Source organism: Nycticebus coucang, chromosome 10 (genome assembly GCF_027406575.1).
Source record: "Nycticebus coucang isolate mNycCou1 chromosome 10, mNycCou1.pri, whole genome shotgun sequence".
NCBI classification, from domain to species: Eukaryota; Metazoa; Chordata; class Mammalia; order Primates; family Lorisidae; genus Nycticebus; species Nycticebus coucang.
The window spans coordinates 127,971,393-127,996,877 of NC_069789.1; the positions used below are offsets into that span (position 1 = coordinate 127,971,393).

General features: G+C 51.0%; 1 protein-coding gene across 3 annotated transcripts in view; it reads right to left on the reverse strand.

Annotated features, from left to right (window-relative positions):
* Positions 1-18,449, reverse strand: part of WTIP (WT1 interacting protein) — a 35,804-nt gene extending 17,355 nt beyond the window's left edge. For 2 of the 3 annotated variants that reach the window (XR_008383319.1, XR_008383318.1), the window contains exons 1-8: positions 17,636-18,449; positions 9,849-9,950; positions 3,854-3,921; positions 3,633-3,695; positions 3,338-3,468; positions 2,490-2,541; positions 1,736-1,804; positions 165-313 (exon numbers count right to left, since the gene is read on the reverse strand). Coding sequence is in view for 1 of the 3 variants with exons in the window: in XM_053608247.1 (XP_053464222.1) it covers positions 173-313; positions 1,736-1,804; positions 2,490-2,541; positions 3,338-3,468; positions 3,633-3,695; positions 3,854-3,921; positions 9,849-9,950; positions 17,636-18,308 (1,299 nt within the window). In the remaining 2 variants the exon portion in view is untranslated. Of the gene's footprint in view, positions 1-160; positions 314-1,735; positions 1,805-2,489; positions 2,542-3,337; positions 3,469-3,632; positions 3,696-3,853; positions 3,922-9,848; positions 9,951-17,635 lie in introns of those variants that run through there. The other variant, XM_053608247.1, reaches the window with a different exon arrangement.
* Positions 18,450-25,485: the final 7,036 nt, after the last annotated feature.

Consider the following 25,485-nt stretch of genomic DNA (forward strand, 5'->3'; position numbering starts at 1 on the left):
GGTGCTGGAGTCCCGGAGGGAAGCGGCTTGAGGAGGCACAGACGGTGAATAAATAGAAGTGGCTTCGACGCGGGGGTCCGGCCCCTGCGGACAGCAGCTCGTGCCAAGTGTGGGATGGGGGCCAGGGGGAAGGCCACCCATGCGGCCGTCCCTCCCACACCCACCCGGCTCTTCAGAGCTCGGTGACGTGTACTGTGGGCGAGGGCAGTGGGCCTGGCCGGACGCGTCGCAGGTGGCAGCGGCGGCACAGCAGGTGGCCCGCCAGGGGGTAGCAGCGGCGTCCATCCTCCCCGCTCAGCTGCAGCCCGCAGTCCTAGGGAAGAACACAGGCCCCCACACCAAAGTAAGCACGAGGGGCTACGTGAGAACCCGTCAGCCTTGGGGACAGACCTGTAGGGCACCTCCTTGAGGGGGGATGGGAAGCCAAGAGTTGAACACCCAGAGCTGGAGGTGCCCCGGGACGTCAACAGCTCTTAAGTTTGGCCTGAGAAAGAGGGCGGGGCCAACGTGGGACGGCCATAAAAAACGTGACGAGTGCCGGGCTGGTGCTTACACCTGCAATCCCTGTACTGTGGGAGGATTGCTTGAGCTCAGGAGTTCGAGGCTTGTCTGAGCCAGAGTGCACCCCTGACTCATGAAAAATATTGAAAAACCCAGCTGGGCGCAGGGGCGAGCACCTATAATCCCAGCTCCCAGGGGCTTGGGAGGCTGAGGCAGCAGGATGCCCACAGCCAGAGTCTGAGGTTGCAGTGAGCTACAATGCCATTGCATTCTGCTCTGGGCATAGGGTGGAATTCTGTCGCAACAAAAAAAAAGAAAGAAAAGTGATAGGTGTTGTTTTGTTTTTCGAGGCTAAGTCACACTTAGTTGCCCTTGGTACAGTGCCATGGTGTCATAGCTCACAACAACCTCCAACTCTTAAGCTCAAGCGATCCTCTTGCCTCAGCCTCCCCAGCAGCTGGGACTACAGCCACCTGCCACAACAACCAGCCAGTTTTTCTATTTTTAGTAGAGACAGGGTCTTGCTCTTGCTCAGGCTGGTCTGGAACTCCTGAGCTCAGGCAATCCCCCATCTCAACCTCCAAGAATGCTGGGATTACAGGAATGAGCCACTGCATCCAGCTTTGTCATCACTTTCTGATCATTCTCCACTGTCCTCAGCTTAAGTTCACACTCCTTACTTCACACAGTCTTTTGTCCCAGTTCCTGCCAACACCCCTTGATAACACTCATCACCTTGTGTGGATGTTGCCAACTACATGCCTGTGCCCTGACAATGGGGACTGTCTGATCTCTGTTACATCCCAGGCCCCATATACCAAGCGTTTGACTGAATGACAGAGAAATGGGCTGAGAGAAAACATGTCTTAGGGCAGCAGTTCTCAACCTGTGGGTCGCAACCCCTTTGTAACAATGAAAATACATCCTGTATATCAAATATTTACATTACAATTCACATAACAGTAGAGAAATTACAGTTATGAAGTAGCAATGAAAATAATTTTATGGTTGGGGGTCACCACCACATGAGGAACTGTAGTAAAGGGTCGCGGCATTAGGAGGCGTGAGGAAGGTTGAGAACCACTGTCTTAGGGGAAAGGAGAGGGCTCAGTGGAAGAGGATGGAATATGTGGCATGGAAAAGGAGGTGGGCCCATGGGACACCTGCAGGGGAGCAGACCGACGTGGGGAGGGGGCTGCCCCAGCCACTGACCTTCTAGAAGGGCCCAGCTCACCTCACAGTGGTAACATTCCACGTGGTAGTCTCTGTCCATGGACACTACACGGATGGTTGTCTCACAGCCCTGGAGGAGGAGACAGGTTCACCGTGATAAGCACAGTGGACGGGAGAACTGTGCGTGAGAGCACACGCCTGTACCGCACATTTTTCCACAGCTGTGTGCTTTCACACGGGTGGGCGCAGACACGGTGCTTCCATAGGGCCAGGACACATGACTGGATGTGCATGAGCCTTAGACGTCTCCACGGCTGCAGCCGGCAGCATGCACGAGTCCAGGTGAGAGTCACATGGGTGCTAACACACGCGTACGTGTGATTCTCACTTCACTGGAGTCAGAAAAGACCACTGCCAGTTCTGCTTCCCCAGGCACAATGGCCGGGACAGAGCCAGCACATGTGGGAAGATAGACACCCACAGCCAGAGAGGGTTGTGCCACTCGGGGTGGCTCCCGCACAGACCATGTCCCTCTCTCATCTGCTCCCCCAGTCCACCTGTCCCCAGCCTGCAGAGCTGAACAGACCAGGGAGCAGCCCTCACATCAGCGGAGAATGGAGCAGAGGCCCCTCCTGCCAGGAGACAGCTGCGCCCTGCACGCAGGGGCATAAACACACATCCCTCAGCCCTGCAAGGTGCCAGGCAGGAGCACCTGCTCATCCCGCCCCCTGACCCCAACACCTGGGGCAGCCCCAGGCAGGACTGGGAAGAGGCCCAGCCGAGCTCCTGACCATCTCCAGGTGAGTGGTCCCTACCTGTGCAGGGAGGATAGGACGGGCACAGGAGGCACATTTTGGTGCAAAAACCCTGGAAGAGTAAAGGAAACCAGAAGTGACCAGCTGAGTGACCAGAAACCAAAGGGCACAGGACAGGTCCACCCATTGTAGCCCACGACATGGTCCAGGCATCAGGCCCTCTTCTCATTGTGTGGACACACTGGGTGGAGAAAGGGACAGCTTCAGCAATCGCTTCTTGGTACTGGCTCCCCAATTCCCCTCTATCCTACCATCTTCTCAAGGACGGCTTCAGGTTCTGCCCTGCCAGCCCCCTCACGCTTGCTACGGGTTCCCTGCCCCCTTAATGTCCCAGATATGGGCCACCTCTTGCTGAGAATGCTGTGAGACCTGGCTCCACCTTGCGTGCCAGGGTTGTATACTTGGCACCAATCCTGCGGGGGCAGCAGCACAGGGCCAGAGCCCTGAGCCTGGAGCCACCGCAGAGGGAGCAGATGGGCTGCCTACACGGGAACCAGACAAGCTGCAAAAAGGGTCTACAGAGACCTCAAGCCCCTACCACAGCCAGAAAAGGTCTGGCCGGGAATGGGACAGTGAGGAGGGGTGGGGAGTGCAGGCAGTACCGTCAGGAGATCCCACCACGCGGAGGAGGGGCAGACACAGGAAAAGGCCAGGAGAGAAGGGGAAAGACTACCCAGGAGAGGGGGCTCAGGCCGAGACCCACTTCAGGCCCTAGCCACTGAGTGTGCAAGAGGAGGCCAAAAGTAAAAAGGGCAAGAACAGAAGGCTTGGATACGCCAGGAAGATGTTCCAAGGGAGGCAAGAGGGGGCAGCGTGAGTGACACGGCGCCAGAGCACCAGCAACTCACGAGTGATAGTCTCTGACACAGTAGATGTTGTTCTCCACGTCCACGGTGAAAGGCACCCCATCCAGGCACTCGTTGCATACAGAGCACCGGAAGCAGCCTGGGTGGTAGGACTTGCCCAGGGCCTGCAGGATCTGGGGGTGGGAGGCACTGAAGGTCAGCATGGGGGCGGCTCTGCACCCCCCTGCAAGAGGCTCTGGCTCAGAGCCCTGGGTAGGTCGGGAACAGGTGAGAGGGTGGGGTCCTCAGACTGTGCCCATGCCCAGGGGCGCTCCAGGAGGCTGGGGGAGGTTCTCACCATCTCCATGATGAGGTGTCCACACACGCTACACTTGTCAGCTGTTTGCTGGAACCCGGAGTACTGAGAAGAGACACAGGATACAGGTTGTTATGTGACAAAGTGACTGCACTCACTGTCCAGTCAGCACATGCCCCCTGGCCTCAGGTCTCCACGAGTCAGGAGGAGGGTCCCCACGTTGCCCCCACCATGGCACCGCCAAGGGCACAGCTCAGACTTACCAGGAAGTCCTCCTGGCAGTACACTTTGTCACCCACGTTGTAGAACGCCTTCCCGCGGAGCCGTCTCCCTACAAGGTCAAGAGTTGAGAACGGGGTTCCTGGAAGGCTGGAAACCAGGGCAGAGCCCTGCTTCTGTCTCTCTGCACCATCCCGCAAGAGACAGCAAGTTGGATTATGGATGAAGTTTTTAAATTTCCCTTTAATGTTATATTATTATGGTTATAATAATAAATATTTCAGAAAAAAAACAGAATACACTATCAACAGAACTACTGCAAAAGACTGTCAAAGCAAATATGTGAAGAAATAGTTTTCAAGTGAAAATTCGGTATTTTGATTAATAAACACATTCATTTTGAGATTACTAGAATTCAGAGCAGATTTTTCAGAATGAACCTTCTTAATCCATGAGCTTTTTTTTTTTTGAGACAGAGTCTCACTTTGTCGCCTCAGCAGAGTGCCATGTCATCATAACTCACAGCAACCTCAAACTCTTGGGACTACAAGCATCCACCACACCACGTAGCTATTTTTTCTATTTTTAGTAGAGAAATGGTCTTGCTCTTGCTCAGGCTGGTCTGGAACTCCTGAGCTCAGGCAATCCACCTGTCTGCTGGAGGATCGCTTGAGGCCAGAAGTTCAAGATCAGTTTCAACATAGTGAAACCCCATCTCTACAAAAAATAAGAAAAATTAGCCAGGTGTGGCATTGCACACCTGTAGTCCACCTACTAAGGAGGTTGAGGCCGGAGGATCGCTTGAGCCCAGAAGTTGGAGGTTACAGTGTTCACACCACTGCACTCCAGCCTGGGTGACAGAACAAGACCCTGTCTCTAATAAAAAAAATATATATAGAAAGGAATCCCTATCAAAACAACAACCAACAAACTGTCAGAGGGATTGCATCAGACTTAGGAGAGAGATAATACAGGAGAGCCTCTAGTTGACTACCTCCCTACACTGACCACCTCCTTAAGTTGACCTAATATTCCTAGACTGGACATGCCCCATATGTCCATATCAGTACAGTAAGCCTGGATCCTTACGATGACCCCTGGGTATGTTGACCAGTTTGTCACAGTCCTGTGGGTGGTCAACCTACAGAGGTTCTACTATATTTAACCAGGAAGAAGAGAATACTTCCTCAACTGATGGTGTCTGTGAAACACCCATAACATCAGGCATAATGGTGAAATACTAAATGTGTTTCCTCTGAGGATTTAACAGAATACTAGAGGTTCTAGGCAGAGCAATAAATTATAAAAAAAAAGACTGGAAAACAAGAGGTAAAATTATCTTTAATCACAGATGACATGATAGTTGTTATGTAGAAAATCATAAGCAACCTACTAAAAAAGCCACAAAGGTAAGTGAGTTGAGCAGAGTTGAAAGACAGAAGGTCAGCATGTGAAAACCAAATGTTTCCACACACACTACATTTGTCAGCTGTTTGCTGGGAGCCCAGAGTGCATGATAAACTCTAGCAATGGCAATTGAAAAACGAACTCATAATTTTCTAAAATTCATTCATGACAGCATCAAAAAATGAAATGCTGGGTGGCACCTGTGGCTCAGTGAGTGGGGCGCTGGCTCCATATACTGAGGGTGGTGGGTTCGAACCCAGCTCCGGCCAAACTGCAACAAAAAAATAGCCAGGCATTATGACGGGTGCCTGTAGTCCCAGCTACTCAGGAGGCTGAGGCAAGAGAATTGGCTAAGCCCAAGAGCTGGAGGTTGGTGTGAGCTGTGATGCCACAGCACTCTACTAAGGGTAACAAAGTGAGACTCTGTCTCTAAAAAAAAAAAAAATGAAATGCTGATAAAGTTAATCAAAGATGTGTATGACCTTACACTGCAAAAACAAACTTTGCTCAGAGAAATTTTAAAAGACCTATAGAAGTAGAAAGATACATCATTGCTGAAGACAATTTCCCATTGGGTCACTTGTATTTTTGCACAACTTAACAGAAGACTGATAACTGTTATTCTGCAGAGAAGACAGAGGTACCATCTCTCTTTGGATCAGAGAGCAGGTTTGTTTACTGTCCAGTATTATTATAAAGATAATGTATTCCCCCAGGACAAGGGTCAAGTGGCTTTGCTGGCCGGGGCAACATACAGAGACACTGTCTCTACAAAAAAAAATTTCAAAAGGGGGTTGGGCATGGTAGCTCACACCATGTAATCCTAACTCTCTGGGAGGCTGAGGTGGGTGGATGGCTTGAGCTCCGGAGTTCAAGACCAGCTTAGTAGAGACGGGATCTCAAAAGCAAGATCCTGTCTCTACTAAAAATAGAAAAACTTGGCTTGGAGCCTGTAGCACAGTGGTTATGGCTCCAGCCACATGCATATTGTGGTGGGCACCTGTAGTCCCAGCTACTCAGGAGGCTGAGGCAAGAGACTCGCTTAACCCCAAGAGTTTGAGATTGTTGTCAGCTGTGACACCACAGCACTCTATCCCAGGGGACAGAAGGAGACTGTATCTCAAAAAAAAAAAGATTAGCCAGGTGTAGTGGCACAAGCCTATATTACCAGCTACTACTAAGGTAGCTGCAGGAGGATTGCTTAAGTCCAGGAATTCAGAGCTATAGTGAGCTAGGATCATGCCTCTGCACTCCAGCCAGGGTAACAGAGCAAGACCCCATCACTAGAAATATTTAATAATAAAAAAAATTCTCCAGTAATGAAATTCAACTTACTTCTTACCTCACACCTTACACAAAAATTATGAAATGAGTTATCAAGCTAAACATAAAATGTTCAAAATCTAAAGTTTCTAGAAGAAAATATGACACTAGCCCTTTGACTAAAGGAGGATGTTTTTTAAGTCACTGAAAGCAACAGAAATAAAACAAAAAAAAGATGGACAAATCAAGCTGTATTAAAATGTAAAATTTTAAGGAAACCTAAATTCACTTCCATATCCAGGGGTGGCCCTGAATCCCTCTTCCCTACCACAGTCTTGATTCAGAGCCTCAGGCAAGTCAATCAAATCACACACTACCCTCAGCCACAGGGATCTGATTTCAGCAATGGGCGTTTGAGATGACCTGGCCAGGGAAATACAAGGAGATATCCTTGGTGCTTTCTGGAAAAGAAGTTTCCTTACTCCAAAAACGAAATCAGAGGAGAGGTCCCTCTCCTTCCTCAGACCAATGGAATGCCAAGTGAAATCTTCTGCTGTCTTGACATTTCACCACGACAAGAGGAGGTGCTCTAAGGATAAACCCAAACCCAAGGGGAACCCAGCCACAGGGCCCGAGACACTAGATCAATCCCAGCCTGAAGCCAGTCCTATCTCTGGGCTCCCAGTTGACTGAGCCAAGAAATATTTTCAGAGTTGAAGCCTCCTCAGCGATTTCCCTGTTATCTGCAGCTTTGAGCTTCCAGGAAATAGTGAATGCAATGGAGGGCAACTGACTCACACAGGTGAGGGACCAGGGGTCCCAGAGGGAAGGCCTGATACAGTGGATCATGTGAGGTAATAAAACACCTGCAGATAGGAGAAAGTAAGAAAATACAAAAAAAAAAATTTTTTTAGGCCCGTGCAGTGGCTCGCACCTGTAATCGCAGCACTCTGAGAGGCTGAGGCAGGTAGCTCCCTTGAGCTCAGAAGTTCAAGACCAATGTGAGGAAGAGTGAGACTCCGTCTCTACTAAAAATAGAAAAACTAGCCAGAAGTGGTAACAGGTGCCTGTAGTCCCAGCCACTTGGGAGGCTGAGACAAGAGGATGGCTGGAGCCAGAGTTTAAGGTTGCTGTGAGCTATGACACCATAGCACTCTAGTCAAGGTGACAGAGTGAGACTCTGCCTCGAAAAAGCGTGAGTTGTGCTTTCATAAAATATTAAAACGAGGGCGGCACCTGTGGCTCAGTCGGTAAGGCGCCGGCCCCATATGCCGAGGGTGGCAGGTTCAAACCCAGCCCCGGCCAAACTGCAACCAAAAAATAGCCGGGCATTGTGGCGGGCGCCTGTGGTCCCAGCTACTCGGGAGGCTGAGGCAGGAGAATCGCTTGAGCCCAGGAGTTGGAGGTTGCTGTGAGCTGGGTGAGGCCACGGCACTCTACCGAGGGCCATAAAGTGAGACTCTGTCTCTACAAAAAAAAAAAAATTAAAACGAGCAATTAAACAAAAGATACCTGCTCAGGGGCAAGGACTGGAAGAAAATGGTAAAATCAAGAATGAAGATTTATAGGTGGCACCCGTGGCTCAGTGGGTAGGGCGCCGGCCCCAAATACCAAGGGTGGTGGGTTCAAGCCCAGCCCCGGCCAAACTGCAACAACAACAACAAAAAAAATAGCCAGGCATTGTGGCAGGTGCCTGTGGTCCCAGCTACTCTGGAGGCTGAGGCAGGAGAATTGCCTAAGCCCAGGAGTTGGAGGTTGTTGTGAGCTGTGTGAGGCCACAGCACTCTACCGAGGGCGATAAAGTGAGACTCTGTCTCTAAAAAAAAAAAAAAAAAGAAAAGAAAAGAATGAAGATTTATTAGGGTGGATGGATATAGTTATTTGTTTATAACTTATCTAGCTTAAATTATAACTTTAAAATTTTTTTTGAGACAGTCTCACTCTGTTGCCCCCTCGGTAGAGTGCCGTAGCGTCACAGCTCACAGCAACCTCAAACGCTTGGGCTCAAGTGATCCCCTTGCCTCAGCCTCCTGAGAAGCTGGGGCTACAGATGCCCACTACAACACCCAGCTTTTTCAGAGACAGGGTTTCATTCTGGCTCATGCTGGTCTCAAACTTATGAGCTCAGACAATCCCCCTGCCTCAGCCTCCCAGACTGGTAGGTTACAGGCGTGAGCCATCGCTCCCAGCTAAATTTTAATTTTTAACTTTTTTTTTTTTTTTGAGAAAGAGTCTTACTCTGTCATCCTGTGCTTCATAATTCAGAGTTGTATACCAGATCACCTATTAAAGGGTTGCTAAGGGGGTTTCAAAAACTAGTATTGGGAGCTTTTTTTTCTTTTTGTGCAGTTTTTGGCCAGGGCTGGGTTTGAATCTGCCACCCCGGGCATTTGGGGCCAGTGCCCTGCTCCTTTGAGCCACAGGCATCACTCTACTCTGTCATCCTAGGTAGAGCACTGTGGCATCATCACAGCTCGCAGCAACCTCAAACTCCTGGGCTCAAGTGATCCTTTTGCCTCAGCCTTCCGAGTAGCTGGGATTACAAGCGCCCACTACAATGTCCAGCTAGTTTTTCTATTTTTAGGAGAGATGGGGTCTCACTCTTGCTCAGCTTGTCTTGAACTCCTGAGCTCAAAGGATCCACCCACCTTAACCTCCCAGAGTGCTAAGAATACAGGCATGAGCCACCCCGCCCAACCTTTCATTTTTTGTTAAGTATCCTCAAACTCCAGGGCTCAAGTGATCCTGTCAACTAAGCCTCTTGAACAGCTGTAACTACAGGTATCTGCTACCATGCTCAACTAATTTTTCTTATTTTTTTAGAGATGGGTGGGTCCTGGTTATGTTGCCCAGGCTGGTCTTGAACCTCTGGCCTCAAGTGAGCCTCCCACCTCATTCTCTCAGGTCTCTGACATTACCAGGCATGAGCCACCGCACCCGGGTCTATAATATTAATAGTTTGTTGTATGTAAAACTAGATTGCAGAAAAAGAAAGATTAGCCCTAATTCCAGACAGGCAAAAGGACCCTTCCCAAGCAGCTAGGTGACATCAGTGCCCCACACTGATGAAGGCACCAATGTTGAGGACCGCGGGGCAACCTTTACCTACAACAAAGGCTTCCCCATGGCCCAATCCTCCCTCCTCAGGCCACAGCAGGAGCCCCCAGGAGCCTGGCCCTCTCAAACAGACCAGGCCCAGAGGGAAAGAAGCCACGGTCAACATACATGGGAAAACTGGGACCAGTGTCCTCCCCAGTCGAGCCTGGGGCACAGCGAAGTGGTCTGTGTGCTGGGACTTGGGGGCCAGGAAGAAGAAAAAGACATCACAGGTCCCCCTCACAGAGTCACCTGGAGGATAAGGTCACCTACCACAGGAGTCACAGGTGAAGCAGTCCGTGTGGTAGAGGCCGCCCATGGCCTGGCACGCCTGCCTTGCCCCGTAGATGCCGAGCCCACACTTGATGCAAATGCCTGTGAGAGAGAGAGACAGGCGAGAACGGTGACCAGCCGCACAGCAGACAGCGAGGTCAGGCGGTGGCCACCTGCCCAGCCTCGGGCAAGTCAAATTCTCTAGGCCAACATCACGTGGTCACTAATGACTAACATGGGGACATCAGGGGACCCAGTATTCAGGGATTGTTACTGCTGCCATTTAAGGATTGAAAGAATTTAGCAGCATGCCTGGTGCAGAGTCACTATTATCACACTACATTTATAAGGAGAAAGTTGCTCTTTTTTTTTTTTACTCTTCTTAACATAATATATGACTTTATTTATTTATTTATTTTTGAGACAGTCTCATGCTATCGGTTTGGGTAGAGTGCTGTGGTTTCACCCAACCTCAAACTCCTGGACTCAAGTGACCCTCCTGCCTCAGCCTCCTAAGTAGATGGGAATATAGACACCGGCCACAACACCCAGCTAATTTTTCTATTTTTAGTAGAGACAGGGGTCTCACTCTTGCACTGGCTGGTCTCAAACTCCTAAGCTCAAGGGATCCTCCCTCTTCGGACTCCCAGAGTGCTAGGATTACAGGTGTGAGCCACTGCACCTGGCCAGTATATAACTTTCAATAGAAAGTCATTGTAAGCTCCTTCACCCATGACCTTCTTGGGCTGAGAGAAAATGCTTCCTAAAGTCTATGAATAGGATTTGGTCTTTTTCTTCAAAATTAAAATAATTTTTTTTTTTGAGACAGATTCTCATGATGTCACCCTCGGTAGAGTGCTGTAGTGTCACAGCTCACAGCAACCTCAAACTTCTGGGCTCAAGCGAGTCTCTTATCTCAGCCTCCCAAGTAGCTAGGACTACAGGTGCCCGCCACAACGCCCAGCTATTTTGTTGTTTTTGCAGTTGTCATTGTTGCTTTAGCTGGCCCAGCCAGGTTCGAACCCACCAGGTTCCGTGTATGTGGCTGGCACCATAACCACTGTGCTATGGGCGCTGAGCCAAAAAAATACATATTTTCTTTTTTTGTTTGGAGACAGAGCCTCACTATGTCACCCTCAGTAGAGTGCCGTGGCATTCTACTGAGCACACAGCAACCTCAAACTCTTGGGCTTAAACAATTATCTTGTCTCAGCCTCCCAAGTAGCTGGGACTACAGGCACCCGCCACAATGCCCAGCTAATTTTTGGTTGTAGTTATCATTGTTGTTTGGCAGACCCGGGCTGGGTTCGAACCCACCAGCTCCAGTGTATATGGCTTGCACCCTAGCCACTGAGCTATGGGCACTGAACACCCAAAATACATATTTTCTAAAAAATGAATAAAAATACACATTTTCTGACCCACAACAAATAAGGAAGAAAACACCACACAGCACAGCACAGTCACTGACCCTGCCCAGCCACTCTTTCATCCTCTGAACCCTAAGAATTATTTATTCTCTCGTTCAGTCCACACACACATGCTGATGGCTGGTCACATGCCTACAGGCTGGGTGTTGGAAAGTCTGCAATGCACCCAAGTTCTACTCTCCAGGAGCCTGCATTCCAGCCACCCCATTTCCCCCCTTCCCTCAGTCAAGAAAGAGAGCTTGAGGCTCAGTACTTGTGGCTCAAGTGGCTAAGGCACCAGCCACATACACCTGAGCTGGCAGGTTCGAATCCAGCCCGGGCCTGCCAAACAATAATAATGGCTGCAACCAAAAAAGTAGCCAGGCATTGTGGCGGGTGCCTGTAATCCCAGCTACTTGGGAGGCGGAGGCAAGAAAATCGCTTGAGCCCAGGAGTTGGAGGTTGCTGTGAGCTATGATGCCGCAGCACTCTATCCATGGCGACAGCTTGAGGCCGTCTCAAAAAAAAAAAAAACAAAAAAACGAAAGAGCGCTTGAGCTGGGCACAGTGGCTCACGCCTGTAATCCCAGCACTCTGGGAGACCGAGGCGGGAGGATCCTGTGAGCTCAGGAATTCCAGACCAGACTGAGCAAGAGTGAGACCCCATCTCTACTAAAAATAGAAAAACTGGCCAGGGGTGGTGGTAGTCCCCTGTACTCCCAGTTACTCAGGAGACTGAGGCAGGAGGATCACTTAAGCCCAGGAGTTTGAGGTTAGTGAGCTATGACGCCACAACACTGTACCCAGGATGACACAGTGAGACTTTGTCTCAAAAACAAAAAAGAAAAAGAGCTTGGCACACACTTGGTCATCTCCTAACTGTGCACATCTGTGGCCCTTCCATTCTGATCATGCCAGCAAGTGACCCATCCTCTTCTCTTGGTTTCTAAGCTACAAGCTGCACCTGGCTTTCTGGAGCTTCCCACCCTTCCCAGCTCCCTGGGGTATTCCCGTGCTCTGTGTGAGGCCGCCCAGGCTTCACTCTCCCTGGAGGGAGGGACGGTCAGTTCAAATGAGTTCAAATGTCCTCAAAACCAGTCAGGAATGTAAAGGAGGCCTGGAGGGGACCCAGGTAGATGGAGAAAGAAAGAGAGAGGCAGCTGCCAGAGGGTACAGCCACACTTTGGCTCTGCTAACAGCTACTGGGTGGGAACACAGCCCCAGCAGCATTACCAGAGAGTCTAATTTTTTTTTAGACAGTCTCATTCTACTGCCCCAGGCTAGAGTGCCCTGGCATCATCTTAGTTTACAGCAAGCGCAAACTTTTGGGCTCAAGTAATACTCCCACCTCAGCCTCCCGAGTAGCTGGGACTACAGGTACTGCTACAACACCAGGCTGCTTTTCTCTATATTTAGTAAAGGCAGGGTCTTGCTCTTGCTCAGGCTGGTCTTGAACTCCTGAGCTCAAGGGATCTACCTTCCTTGGCCTCAGAGATTCTAACTTTTTTTTTTTTTTTTTTGAGACAGTCTCACTCTGTCACTCTAGGTAGAGTGCAAAATTCTAATTTTTAAAAGAAAAGCTCTTGGCTGGGTGCCCATAACTCAGTGATTAGGGCGCTGAGGCTGGTGGGTTCAAACCCAGCCCGGGCCTGCTAAACAAAAAAAAGAAAGAATGAAAGAAAAGAAAGAAAAGCTCTTAGAAGGCAAAGAGCATCTCTACAAAAAATAAAAAATTTGCCAGGCAGGGTAGTGGCGTGCAGTCCCAGTGACTCAGGAGGCTAAGGTGGGAGAGTGGTTAGAGCCTAGGAGGCTGAGGCTACAATGGGCTATGACTGCAGCACTGTACTCCAGCCTGGGTGATAGAGTCAGATCCCATCTCTAAAAATAATAACAGGAAGAAGGAAAGCTAGAAATCCTGATCTGCATGTAAAACCCTTCCATACTGAAGTTAATTACTAACCGAAATGTTTTGAAAACTGTGGAGGCCAAAGCAGCCACATGTGGCCCTGTGTGCAGTACCCAGGCTCAGGGGCAGTCCCGTCCCCTCCGACTTCTCACCCCCGAGTCTCTGATCCACTTCCCTCCCACTGGGATGGCCCCAGACACCCGCTGCCCAGGACAGAGCTCCAGATTCCCTACAACGTCCACCACAGGAAACGGCACTCTGCACACCCAGGTTTCAGGGAGCATCCAGGTCTCCCCTCTCCTACTCTGGCTCCTGCTCTCTAATCTTGATCCAATCCTTCCCCCCAGTACCACTGGCCTGATACAGAACGTCGATTCTCCTACAAATGTCTGTTGCCGGATAATCCATCCCCTAAATTGCAGCCAAACTTCTCTTTCTAAAGAGAAAGCAATCTACCCTCACATCTCCACTCTGTCACTATGAAAATCAACTTTATTCAGGGAGGCCGAGGCAGGCAGGTGGATCACTTGAGGTCAGGAGTTTGAGACCAGCCTGAGCAAGAGCGAGAATCCATCCCCTTCTAAAAATATAAGAACTACCCAGGTAGGGCGGCGCCTGTGGGTCAGTCGGTAGGGCGCCGGCCCCATATACCGAGGGTGGCGGGTTCAAACCCGGCCCCGGCTGAACTGCAAACCAAAAAATAGCTGGGCGTTGTGGCGGGCGCCTGTAGTCCCAGCTACTCGGGAGGCTGAGGCAAGAGAATCGCTTAAGCCCAGGAGTTGGAGGTTGCTGTGAACTGTGTGATGCCATGGCACTCTATCGAGGGTGATAAAGTGAGACGCTGTCTCTACAAAAAAAAATAAGAACTACCCAGGCATTGTGGCAGCATCTGCAGTCCCAGCTACTCAGGAGACTAAGGCAAGATTGCTTGAGCCCAAGAGTTTGAAGTTGCTATGAGCTATGACACCACGGCACTCTACCCAGGGCAACAGAGTGACTCTGTCTTAATAAACAAATAAATAAATAAAGGAGAGATGAAGATGGAAGATGTGGAGGTTGGAAATGGAAAGACTCGTATCCTCTTATTTTCTATTTTTAGTAGAGACGGAGTCTCACTCTTGCTTAGGCTGATCTGAACTCAAGCTCAAGGGATCCTCCTGCCTCAGCCTCCCCCGGGGCTGTGATTACAGGTGTGAGTCACAGCACCCAGCTGACCCTTATCCTCTTAGATGGCAGGAGAGTGAGGCTGGCCATGGACTTGAAAACACCTGCAGGGAGGAACAGGAAGCTGAGGGAGACAGACTGCAATATATCCTGCAGCCATCAGCCAGCCAGTGGCCTCAGGCTTCCAGACCTCAATATTCTGAACGAAGCAGAAAGCAAAGGCAGGGGTAGAGAGGAGAGGACGGTTGCTGAAGGAATGACAGAGGGGACTGGCCAAGCCTTAGGTGGGTGGGAGTGCAAGAAAACCATAGAGGTCAAAGAACCCAGGGCCTCCTCAGAGCCCCTCCCAGCCTGACAGCAGCAGCAGAGAGGGCCTGCAGCAATGACCCAGGGTCAGGGTTCGGCTGGGCAGCCTTCCGTGTGGGGATCAGAGGGACTGATCAGAAGCAGGAGTGAAGCAAAAACAGGGAGTGGCCCGGGGAGTGGGTGGCTGAAGAGAAGACAAGGAGGTCACCAAAGTTAAAGAGGTTGTGGAAGCCTGAGGTGGCTGGCTGGCTGATGGTTGCAGAAATTGGGCAGCAGAGAAGGGAAAGTTCCAAAGACATCAATAAATGGCAAAGAGGGGGCGATGCCTGTGGCTCAAGGAGTAGGGCACTGGTCCCATATGCTGGAGGTGGCGGGTTCAAACCCAGCCCCGGCCAAAAACCACAAAAAAAAAAAAAAAAAAAAGCATCTTGTGTCTCAACAGAAATCTTAACAGCTGATATTTGGGGCAGTGCCTGTGGCTCAGGGAGTAGGGCACCGGCCCCATATACCCAGGGTGGTGGGTTCGCACCCGGCCTGGCCAAACTGCAACAACAACAACAACAAAAAAATAAATAAATAAATGGCAAAGAGGTCATCCGGTACCAGGACCAAGGAAAAGAAGGGAGAGATGAGACAGAGAGAAAAATCATACTCTGAGGATAAGGTCTCCGGAGATCAGTACAACTCAGCTACCTGCAGACTTCTCTTTTTTATTCATTTGGGGTTTTTTTTTTTTTTCATTTTCTTCCTATATTATTCAAAGCAAATGGCCCATAATTCTTTTAATTTTTACTTTTCCGATTAGACTCTATAATTGTTATTTTTGGACCTCAAAAGCCCAATATTAATCAAAACCATTGTAGTTCAGGCAAATAGTTGCCCATATTTTTAAAAACCAGGAAAATGGGCCAGGCATCGTGGCTCACACCTGTAATCCCAGCACTCTGGAACGCTGAGGTGGGTGCATTGCCTGAGCTCACAGGTTTGAGACCAGCCTCAGCCAGAGCGAAACTCCTGTCTCTAAAAAAACAGCTGGGAGTTGTGGTAGGCACCTGTAGTCCCAACTACTTGGGAGCCGAGGTAGTGGATCCCTTAAGCTCAGAAGTTCTATCTACACCAGCCTGAGCAAGAGTGAGAACCTTGTCTCTACTAAAAATAGACACAACTAGCTGGGCGTTGTTGTGGGCGCCTGTAGTCCCAGCTACTCCAGAGGCTGAGGTGAGAGGATCTCTTAAGCCCAACAGTTTGAGGTTGCTGTAAGCTATGATGATGCCACAGCACTCTACCCAGGGTGACAGGGTGAGACTTGTCAAAAAAAAAAAAAACCCAGTACTCAGCACCTGCAGCTCATGGGCTACGGCGCCAGCCACATACACTGGAGCTGGTGGGTTAGAACTCCATCCAGGCGTGCCAAACAACGACGGCTACAACAAAAAAATAGCCAGGCGTTGTGGCAGGGGCCTGTATTCCCAGGTACTTAGGAGGCTGAGGCAAGACAATCGCTTAAGCCCAAGAGTTTGAAGTTGCTGTGAGCTGTGACCCCACAGCACTCCACCATATGGGTGACATAGTGAGACTCTATCTCAAAAAAAAAAAAAAACAAGAAAATGTTACATAAATCTCAATTTCTGGCAAAGAACAAAGATCTATTCCAGCCCTCTCACACTCCCAAGTAGCTAAATGAGCAGCAGGTCCTCTTTAAAAGAAAGGACGCCAGTCCCCCCCCACCCCATCTTATATCACCAGCACATTACCTGCCTGGGACTGTGGCCACCCCAGTGTCACATAAAGATTTAGGAGTGTCTAGGTAAGCCCACAGAACACACCCCTGCCCGGGCTCTGCAGTGAGCAGGGGCCAGAAAATGGGCAACTGGGGAGCATTTTCTCCACAAGACAGCCCCAGCTCTGCTGTTGGCACCTGCCTGGCACGAGATGTGACAGTTCCTAAGTCATCTCTCTCTGCCCTGGCCATCTAACAGCAGTCACAGACCTGCCAAACCACAAATTCTCACCCTGCCCCCAAGACAGGAGGTGTTCCCTAAGCCAAAGGCTGGATCAACCTTTGAGCTCATGTGCCTCTTGACCACCTGACCCTTCGGGGGCTGCAAGCTCTAGGTGGGAGGGGAACAACCTCACATCCCTCCTTGCCTCCTGCTCACATTCTTCCCCACCACCGGCCTGGAATGCACCCATCTGGCCTGACATACAAAGCAAGTTTAGGGCAGTCCTGAGCTGCTAGCTGGATTGAGTACCAGGACAGCCTCAGTCTCAGGCACAATAACCAGACATCCCCCTCCAAAGCTAGGTGCTTATCTGGAAGGAGGAAGGGGCTGTTTTCCCCTAACCCCAGAGTATTCTGTCCCTGCTTAGAGCCTCACCCTAAAAGCTGTCCAGAAAGGAGTAGACAGGGAAATAGAGGCTCTAAGGAAGACACTGGTGTGTTTTGCAAATGTGTGTAAAAAGCGGTTCTTCCAGGAAACATCCGGTATACGCAGCACAGCACAGAGTGACTGGATTGTCCCCATCTCTCCCAGGGTGGACCTTCCCTCCCTCATACTCTCTTTACCTCCAGCCACTACCATCACCAAGCCTGGGATGTGGCAGAGTGTATAGTACCTGAGCCACACTCCACGTCCTCGCTCTTGTACACACCCCCTACTGCTGCTAGGGACGAGAGATTGGGAGGGGGGGGGGACAGAATGGCAGGGGTCCCTTATTCTGGTAAGATCAGGTAGGATGAGCAGATGGAAGTGGCAAGAGTTAGAGATTACCGAAAAACAGCTCATCCTGCCTTTTCACCTAACTTTTCTCTAAGTTGGAAACAGCATCAACTCACTCCGCCAGACTCCTTCCCGTGGCGGGAGACTTGGAGGCGAAGCCGCGGTGGGAAAAAGACTCGGCCCTGGCGGTTCTCGATCGCTCCCAACCCCCGCGGAGACACCCTTCCCTCGGCAAACCCCTGCCCTCCGGCCCCGACCCCCAGCCCGACCCCGCGCGCTCACCGAAGTAGTCCCGCGCCGCGCGCGCCTCCAGCGCCCGCTCCAGCTCCCGGGTAAGCGTCTCCAGACGCCGCTCGGCCGCGCTCGGGCCGCCCTCCCGGGCCGCGGACAGCTGCAGCGAAGGCAAAGGGAAGGGGACCGGCCCGGCGGGCTCCGGGGAGCGAGCCGGCGCCGTGCAGGCGCCAGGCAGGAGCAAGTCGGCGTAGGCGCCCGCCGAGCCGCGGGAGCCGAGACTGGACACGCTGGAGCGGGCGCTGCCCACCGACGGCGGCCCGGGGCCGGGGCGCGGGTCCGCGCGGCCAGGGCGCGGGCTGCCGTGGCGCTGGTCGTAGCCCAGGCTGATGCCGCTCGAGCGGGCGCTGCCGCCGCCGCCGCCGCCGCCGTCGGAGCCCTCCAGGCTGGCCCGCGGGCTGCTCGCCGGCTGCGTGCTGAGCTCGGGGGCCGCCGCGCGCCGCGGGCCTCTCTCCGCGCGGCTCGGTCCGTCCGGCCCGGGCTCGGGGCCGCCGACGCCGCCCTTCCCTCTGCGGCCCAGCGCCGGCGCCGCCTCGTCTCCCGGCCCAGGCCGCGGCCCCCGCCGACCCCGGCCCGGAGAGTCGCCGCCCGCCTCCAGCTCCCGCAGGGCCAGCCCGGCCAGGAGCAGGGCCGCCTCGTCCGCGGCCGCCCGGGAGCGCTGCATGGCCCGGCCCGCCGGCCCTCGCGCGTCACCTCCGCCTCCGCTTCCCGCCGCCGCTCCGGCCGCGCCGCCGCATCGTCCGCCCGAAGCCCGGAGCCCGCCCCGGGACCCCTGGGCGCGGGGCGGGGCGGGGCCGGCGCCGGGCCCGGGTCGCTCCTCCGGCCGCGCGCGGGCCGGGGGACGCGGCGGCGCTCAGTGGCGCGCGCGGCGGAGGAATGTGCGCTCGGAGGCGCCGGCCGCGCCCCCTCCTCCCGGCGGCCGTGCTGGGGGCGGAGGGACTCCTTTGCGGGGGCAGGAATGCGAGGAAGGAGACGGCGCTGCGGCCTCTGGAATGTGGGGGGAGTGGCGGAGCCGCCGTGTCCGCGCGGCGCCGGGCGCTCAGAGGGGCGCGGAGGCCGGGCCGCCGCGCTGGGCCGGGCCTCCCGGAGCTGCCCTCGGGGGTCCCACGCACGGAGGTGGCGCCGCGCGCGGAGCCCGGGGCTGGCTCTGCTCGCTAGCCGTCGGGCCCCTGGAAAGATTCCGGATTTCAGCTGGCTGAGCGGGAGGCGCCTCCCCAGTCCCTGCCAGAGAAACCCGAGCAGTAGACAGACGTTTCCCACATCCTCCCCCATCGGATTCCCTGAGCCGCCTCCGTTTCAGCTGCTAGCCCGGCCCAGCAAACTCAGTCTCGAGCAGATGGCGCTGCGACCACTCCGACACTGTGGGGAACACTTGTGTGTAGCATACAGATGCGCCCTGGGGACCTTGCATGACCCCACGACGACCACCACCACCCCCGTCTGCCCCGGCGTCATGTGACAGCGCACTGGCCTCAAAGCCCCTCCTGGCTGGTGGGACAGGCGCCAAGAGCTAGGAGCCAGGGCCAGGTGTGGACTGGTCCTCATGCTGGGTCGCTATGCGCAGGCCTTCAGGGCCAGGCCGGAAACAGGCCTTCAGCTCAGCTGTGGCCACTACAAGCAGTCACCTAGAAATGTGAGGTCCCCTCCCTTTTCCAGGTGACAGCCCCCAGAGTTTGGAGTGAGGAATCAAGGGGATTCTCTCGAAAGCACTTGGTCCTGAGATGGGTGGAGTCATAAGGAGTCGCGTGGGTGGAAATGAGAGATAACTGAGGGCTTTGTCCCCAAGAACAGAAGCTGTAGGGAAAGAAAACCAAACCGTCATTTGTCAGGGCATGGTGGATCCTGGAAAACAGTCTTGAGTGAAGGCGCTCCCGCTTTTCCAAGCATCCCTTACTCAGATTTTTGGTAAGCAACCTACAGTATCTCCAGGTCAAGGAGCCCACGTGGGGGAATTGTCTTGGGCCAGACTGACCAGGGCAGTCTGACCTCAACGCTGCTGCAACCTCCCCCCCGCCTCCCCCGCCCCCCCCGCCCAGCACTGGGGTGCACTTCCTGTCCTACACACTGGAGTTTTCTTTGGGTGTACCTGTGGGGATTTTTTTCATCCCCTCTTCTCTAAGGCTCCACTCTTTCTACGTGATTGAGTCTAACCTAGACTTACCTGGGTCCTGGTAACCGCCTTTGGCCTCTCTGGAGGCACAAGAAGATTCAAAGCATTGCAAGGATTGATTCCCACTCTAAGAATTAGGGTTTGGGTATGGTACTTGAAGCTTGCTTCCCTTATCAAGAAGCAAGAGGACATCTTTTCTGGGCTTGAAACCTTATCTTGCACTTGGGAGTGAGAACTTTTGCCAAACTTCACATCATGGTAAAAACCCCAGTCTGTAGCTTACTGAGGAGTACCTATTTGGGCTCAGATTAGTTGAGCTTTTGGCATTACATCTTTGAACATGAACTTCTGAGTTCCCGGAAGCTGCGACTGGGACCAACTGGCAAGCCTGCCTTTTAGCTTGGCAGTAGGAGGTGAGTGCTCGGATCCCGAAGCAACCACCTATTTCTGCCATAATAAGATGAGAAGTTAGGTTTCCACGAACACAGGTTCTTAGTGTCTTCCTGCTTTTATTTTATCTTTTTTTTTTTTTTTTTTTGTAGAGACAGAGTTTCACTTTATTGCCCTCGGTAGAGTGCCGTGGCGTCACACAGCTCACAGCAACCTCCAACTCCTGGGGTTAGGCGATTCTCCTGCCTCAGCCTCCCAAGTAGCTGGAACTACAGGGAGGGGCCCGCCACAATGCCCGGCTATATTATTTTATTTTTTTTACCATGTTTTAAAGATAGTATATTTTCTGGACAAAAGATGCCTAGGCCCCTGAATCATCACTTACGAGAGGGAGACCAACTATTAATATCTGTTTTGGAATACTGGAAACCTAGAATACCTGTTTTGAAATACTTTTTTTTTCTTTTTTTTAATTAAATCATAGCTGTGTACATTAGTATGATCATGGGGCACCATACACTTGGTTCATAGACCATTTGACACATTTTCATCACACTAGTTAACATAGCTTTCCTGGCATTTTCTTAGTTATTTTGCTAAGACCTTTACATTCCACATTTACTAAGATTCACATATACCCTTGTAAGATGCACCACAGGTGTAATCCCATTAATCCCCCTCCCTCCACCTACCTCCTCACTCCCTCCCCTCCCTTTCCCCCTTCTCCCTATTCTTAGGTTGTAACTGGGTTATAGCTTTCATGTGAAGGTCCTACATTAGTTTCATAATAAGGGTGAGTACATTGGGTACTTTTTCTTCCATTCTTGAGACACTTTACTAAGAATATGTTCCAGCTCCATCCATGTAAACATGAAAGAGGTAAAGTCTCCATCTTTCTTTAAGACTGCATAATATTCCATGGTGTACATATACCACAATTTATTAATCCATTCGTGGATCGATGGGCACTTGGGCTTTTTCCATGACTTAGCAATTATGAATAGGGCTGCAATAAATATTCTGATACAAATATCTTCATTATGATGTGATTTTTGGTCTTCTGGGTATATGCCCAGTAGAGGGATTACAGGATTGAATGGCAGATCTATTTTTAGATCTCTAAGTGTTCTCCATATCTCTTTCCAAAAGGAATGTTTTATATGGAATCAGAAAAAACCTCAAATAGCCAAGACATTACTCAAAAATAAAAACAAAGCAGGAGGAATCACGCTACCAGACCTCAGACTATACTACAAATCGATAATAATCAAAACAGCATGGTACTGGCACAAAAACAGAAAAGTAGATGTCTGGAACAGAATAGAGAACTAAGAGATGAATCCAGCTAATTACCCTTATTTAATCTTTGATAAGCCAATTAAAAACATTCAATGGGGGCGGCGCCTGTGGCTCAGTGAATAGGGCACCAGCCCCATATGCCGAGGGTGGCGGGTTCAAACCCAGCCCCGGCCAAACTGCAACAAAAAAAATTGCCGGGCGTTGTGGTGGGCACCTGTAGTCCCTGCTGCTCAGGAGGTTGAGGCAAGAGAATCGCGTAAGCCCAAGAGTTAGAGGTTGCTGTGAGCCGTGTGACACCACAGCACTCTACCCGAGGGCGGTACAGTGAGACTCTGTCTCTACAAAAAAAAAAAAAAAAAAACATTCAATGGGGAAAAAGATTCCCTATTTAACAAATGGTGCTGGGTGAACTGGCTGGCAACCTGTAGAAGATGGAAACTGGACCCACGCCTTTCTTTCTTTTTTTTTTTTTTGTTTTTTGTAGAGACAGAGTCTCACTGTACCGCCCTCGGGTAGAGTGCCGTGGCGTCACACGGCTCACAGCAACCTCTTAACTCTTGGGCTTACGCGATTCTTGGGCTATTTTTTTGTTGCAGTTTGGCCTGGGCTGCGTTTGAACCCGCCACCCTCAGCATATGGGGCCGGTGCCCTACTCGCTGAGCCACAGGCGCCGCCCCCGGACCCACGCCTTTCACCATTAACCAAGATAGACTCTCACTGGATTAAAGATTTAAACCTAAGACATGAAACTATAAAAATACTAGAAGAGAGTGCAGGGAAAACTCTTCTTGCTTTTAAAGATTTCCACTACTAGCCCAGGCATGGTGGCTCATGTCTATAATCCTAGCACTATGGGAGGCCAAGGCGAGTGGATTGCCTGAGCTCACAGGTTCGAAACCAGACTGACCCAGAATGAGACCTCATCACTTAAAAAAAAAAGTAGCCGGGCGTTGTGGCAGGCGCCTGTAGTCCCAGCTACTTGGGAGGCTGAGGCAAGAGAATCACCTAAGCTCAGGAATTGGAGGTTGCTGTGAACTGTGTGATGCCACGGCACTCTACTGAGGGCGATAAAGTGAGACTCTGTCTCTAAAAAAAAAAGAAAAACCAGCGGATGAGGTGGCTTACACCTGTAACTCAACACTCTGGGAGGCGAAGGCAGGCTGATTGCTTAAGCTCAGGAGTTCAAGACAAGCCTGAGCAAGAGTGAGACTGAGTCTCTAAAAAATACCAGGTGTTCCCAGCTACTCGGGAGGCTGAGGCAGGAGAATCGCCTAAGCCCAGGAGTTGGAGGTTGCTGTGAGCTGTGTGATGCCACGGCACTCTACCAAGGGCAATAAAGTGAGACTCTGTCTCTACAAAAATAATAATAATAATAATGATAATACCAGGTGTTGTGGCAGGTGTGTGTAGTCCCAACTACTCAGGAGGCTGAGGCAAGAGAACCACTTGAGCCCACGAGTTTGAGGTTGCTGTGAGCTGAGGCCATAGCACTCAACCCCAGGATGAATGAGTGAGACTGTTTCAAAAAACAAAAAAATTAAAATTAAAATAAAAAAATAGAAAAACTAGCTGGGCATTGTGGCCGTGCCTATAGTCCCAGCTACTCAGAAGACTAAGGCAAGAGGATCTCTTGAGCCCAGGAGTTTGAGGTTGCTGTAAGCTATGATGCCATGGCACTGTACCCAGGGTGACAAAGTGAGACTCTTTTTTTTTTTTTTTTTTTTGTACAGACAGAGTGTCACTTCATGGCCCTCGGTAGAGTGCCATGGCCTCACACCGCTCACAGCAACTTCCAACTCCTGGGCATAAGCGATTCTCTTGTCTCAGCCTCCTGAGTGGCTGGGACTACAGGCGCCCGCCACAACGCCCGGCTATTTTTTGGTTGCAGTTCAGCAGGGGCCGGGTTTGAACCCACCACCCTCGGTATATGGGGCCGGCGCCTCACTGACTGAGCCACAGGCACCGCCCGTGAGACTCTTTATTAAAAAAATAAAAAACAGGGCGGTGCCTGTGGCTCAGTCGGTAGGGCGCCGGCCCCATATACCGAGGGTGGTGGGTTCAAACCCGCCCCGGCCAAACTGCAACCAAAAAATAGCTGGGCATTGTGGCGGGCGCCTGTAGTCCCAGCCACTTGGGAGGCTGAGGCAAGAGAATCGCTTAAGCCCAGGAGTTGGAGGTTGCTGTGACCGGTGTGAGGCCAAGGCACTCTACCGGGGGCCATAAAGTAAGACGCTGTCTGTACAAAAGAATAAAATAAAAATAAAAAACAAAGAAAGAAAAGGTTTCCCCTCCCAGGTTGATGGCATTGGCAGCATTTTCCATTGAGAGCAGTATACAGTGAGAAAGCAATTCACGCTTATTTGTTTATTCATTTATTTTGAGACAGTCTAACTCTGTTGCCCCAGTCCAGAGTGCTGTTATATTACAGCTCACAGCAACCTTAAGCTCCTGGGTTCAAGGGATCCTCTTGCCTGTTTCCCAAGTAGCTGAGATTATAGATGTCTACCACAGTGCCCAGCTGATTTTTCTATTTTTAGTAGACAGGGGTCCCCTGAGCTCAGGGGATCTACCTGCCTCAGCCTCCCAGAGTGTAGGATTATAGTCACGAGCCACTGCGCCTGGTCTACAATTCATATTTATAGAATGACCAAATGACATATTGTGCACACAATACCTGAATTTCCTGAAATTAAACTGTTCAGAGTTTTTTGGGGTTTTTTGTATGTTTGTTTTTGAGACAGGGTCACACTCTTATCACCCTGAGTAGAATGCTATGATGTCATACCTCACAGCAACTTCAAACTCCTGGGTTTGAACCATCAATCCTCTTGCCTCAGCCTCCTGAGTAGCTGGGACTACAAGCACCCGCCACAACTTCCAGCTAATTTTTCTATGTTTAGTAGACATGAAGTCTGGCTCTTGCTCAGGCTGGTCTTGAACTTCTGGTTTAAGCAGTTCACCTGCCTCAGCCTCCCAGAGTGCTAGGATTACAAGTGTGAGCCACCACACCTGACCTCTAAAGATTTCTGAAGTAAAATGCCTGAGGACCTTCTTGGAGCATTGTACATTATAGTAAACATTTTGCTCAGAACATTTACTGACCTAGTGAGTCATCATTGATTGCTAGACTTAAAATTTTCAAAGGTGGTACAAGTTAGAGACATTTAGCAAAACTTGCTAAAATGTTACTCAAGATATAAACAACTCAGTTGATATATTTTTTTTTTTTTGTATAGACAGTCTCACTTTATGGCCCTTGGTAGAGTGCCGTGGCCTCACACAGCTCATAGCAACCTCCAACTCCAGGGCTTAAGCGATTCTCTTGCCTCAGCCTCCCGAGTAGCTGGGACTACAGGCGCCCGCCACAACGCCCGGCTATTTTTTGGTTGCAGTTCAGCTGGGGCTGGGTTTGAACCCAACACCCTCGGTATATGGGGCCGGCGCCTTACCAACTGAGCCACAGGCGCTGCCCACTCAGTTGATATTTGTTAATTTTAGCAAAGCAGTTCAAAAATTTCTGTAATAAGCTTTTGGCTGGAATTTGTTTTGAATTGGATGCAGGGAGGAAAAAAATGTTCCTTCTGTGAGCAGAATGCAAATAATGTTTTCCCAGTATGAAAGTGTCTATAAAAATACTTCTCTAAATATATCCTCCCTCAAAATTGTCAAATGGAGATTCTGGACCTCAGGAATATTGGTTTAAAATGCAAAGAAACAGGAGGCAGGCCCTCCCCACTGCTACAAGTTATGATTAGAAACATCTGCCAACATTTTTCTTCCCTATCTCTTGAGGTTTTCTTTTGCTTTTAATAATTTTATTTTTATGTAAAAGACTAGCAAATAGCTCAAATCTGTCCTTGTCTCTTGATCATAGGGAAAGTTCACTTCTTTTTTTTTTTGGAGACAGAGCCTGAAGCTGTCACCCCAGGTAGAGTGTGTGTCTTCACACAGCTCACAGCAACCTCCAACTCCTGGGCTCAAGCCATTCTCTTGCCTCCGCCTCACAAGTAGCTGGGACTACAGGCACCCGCCACAACACCTG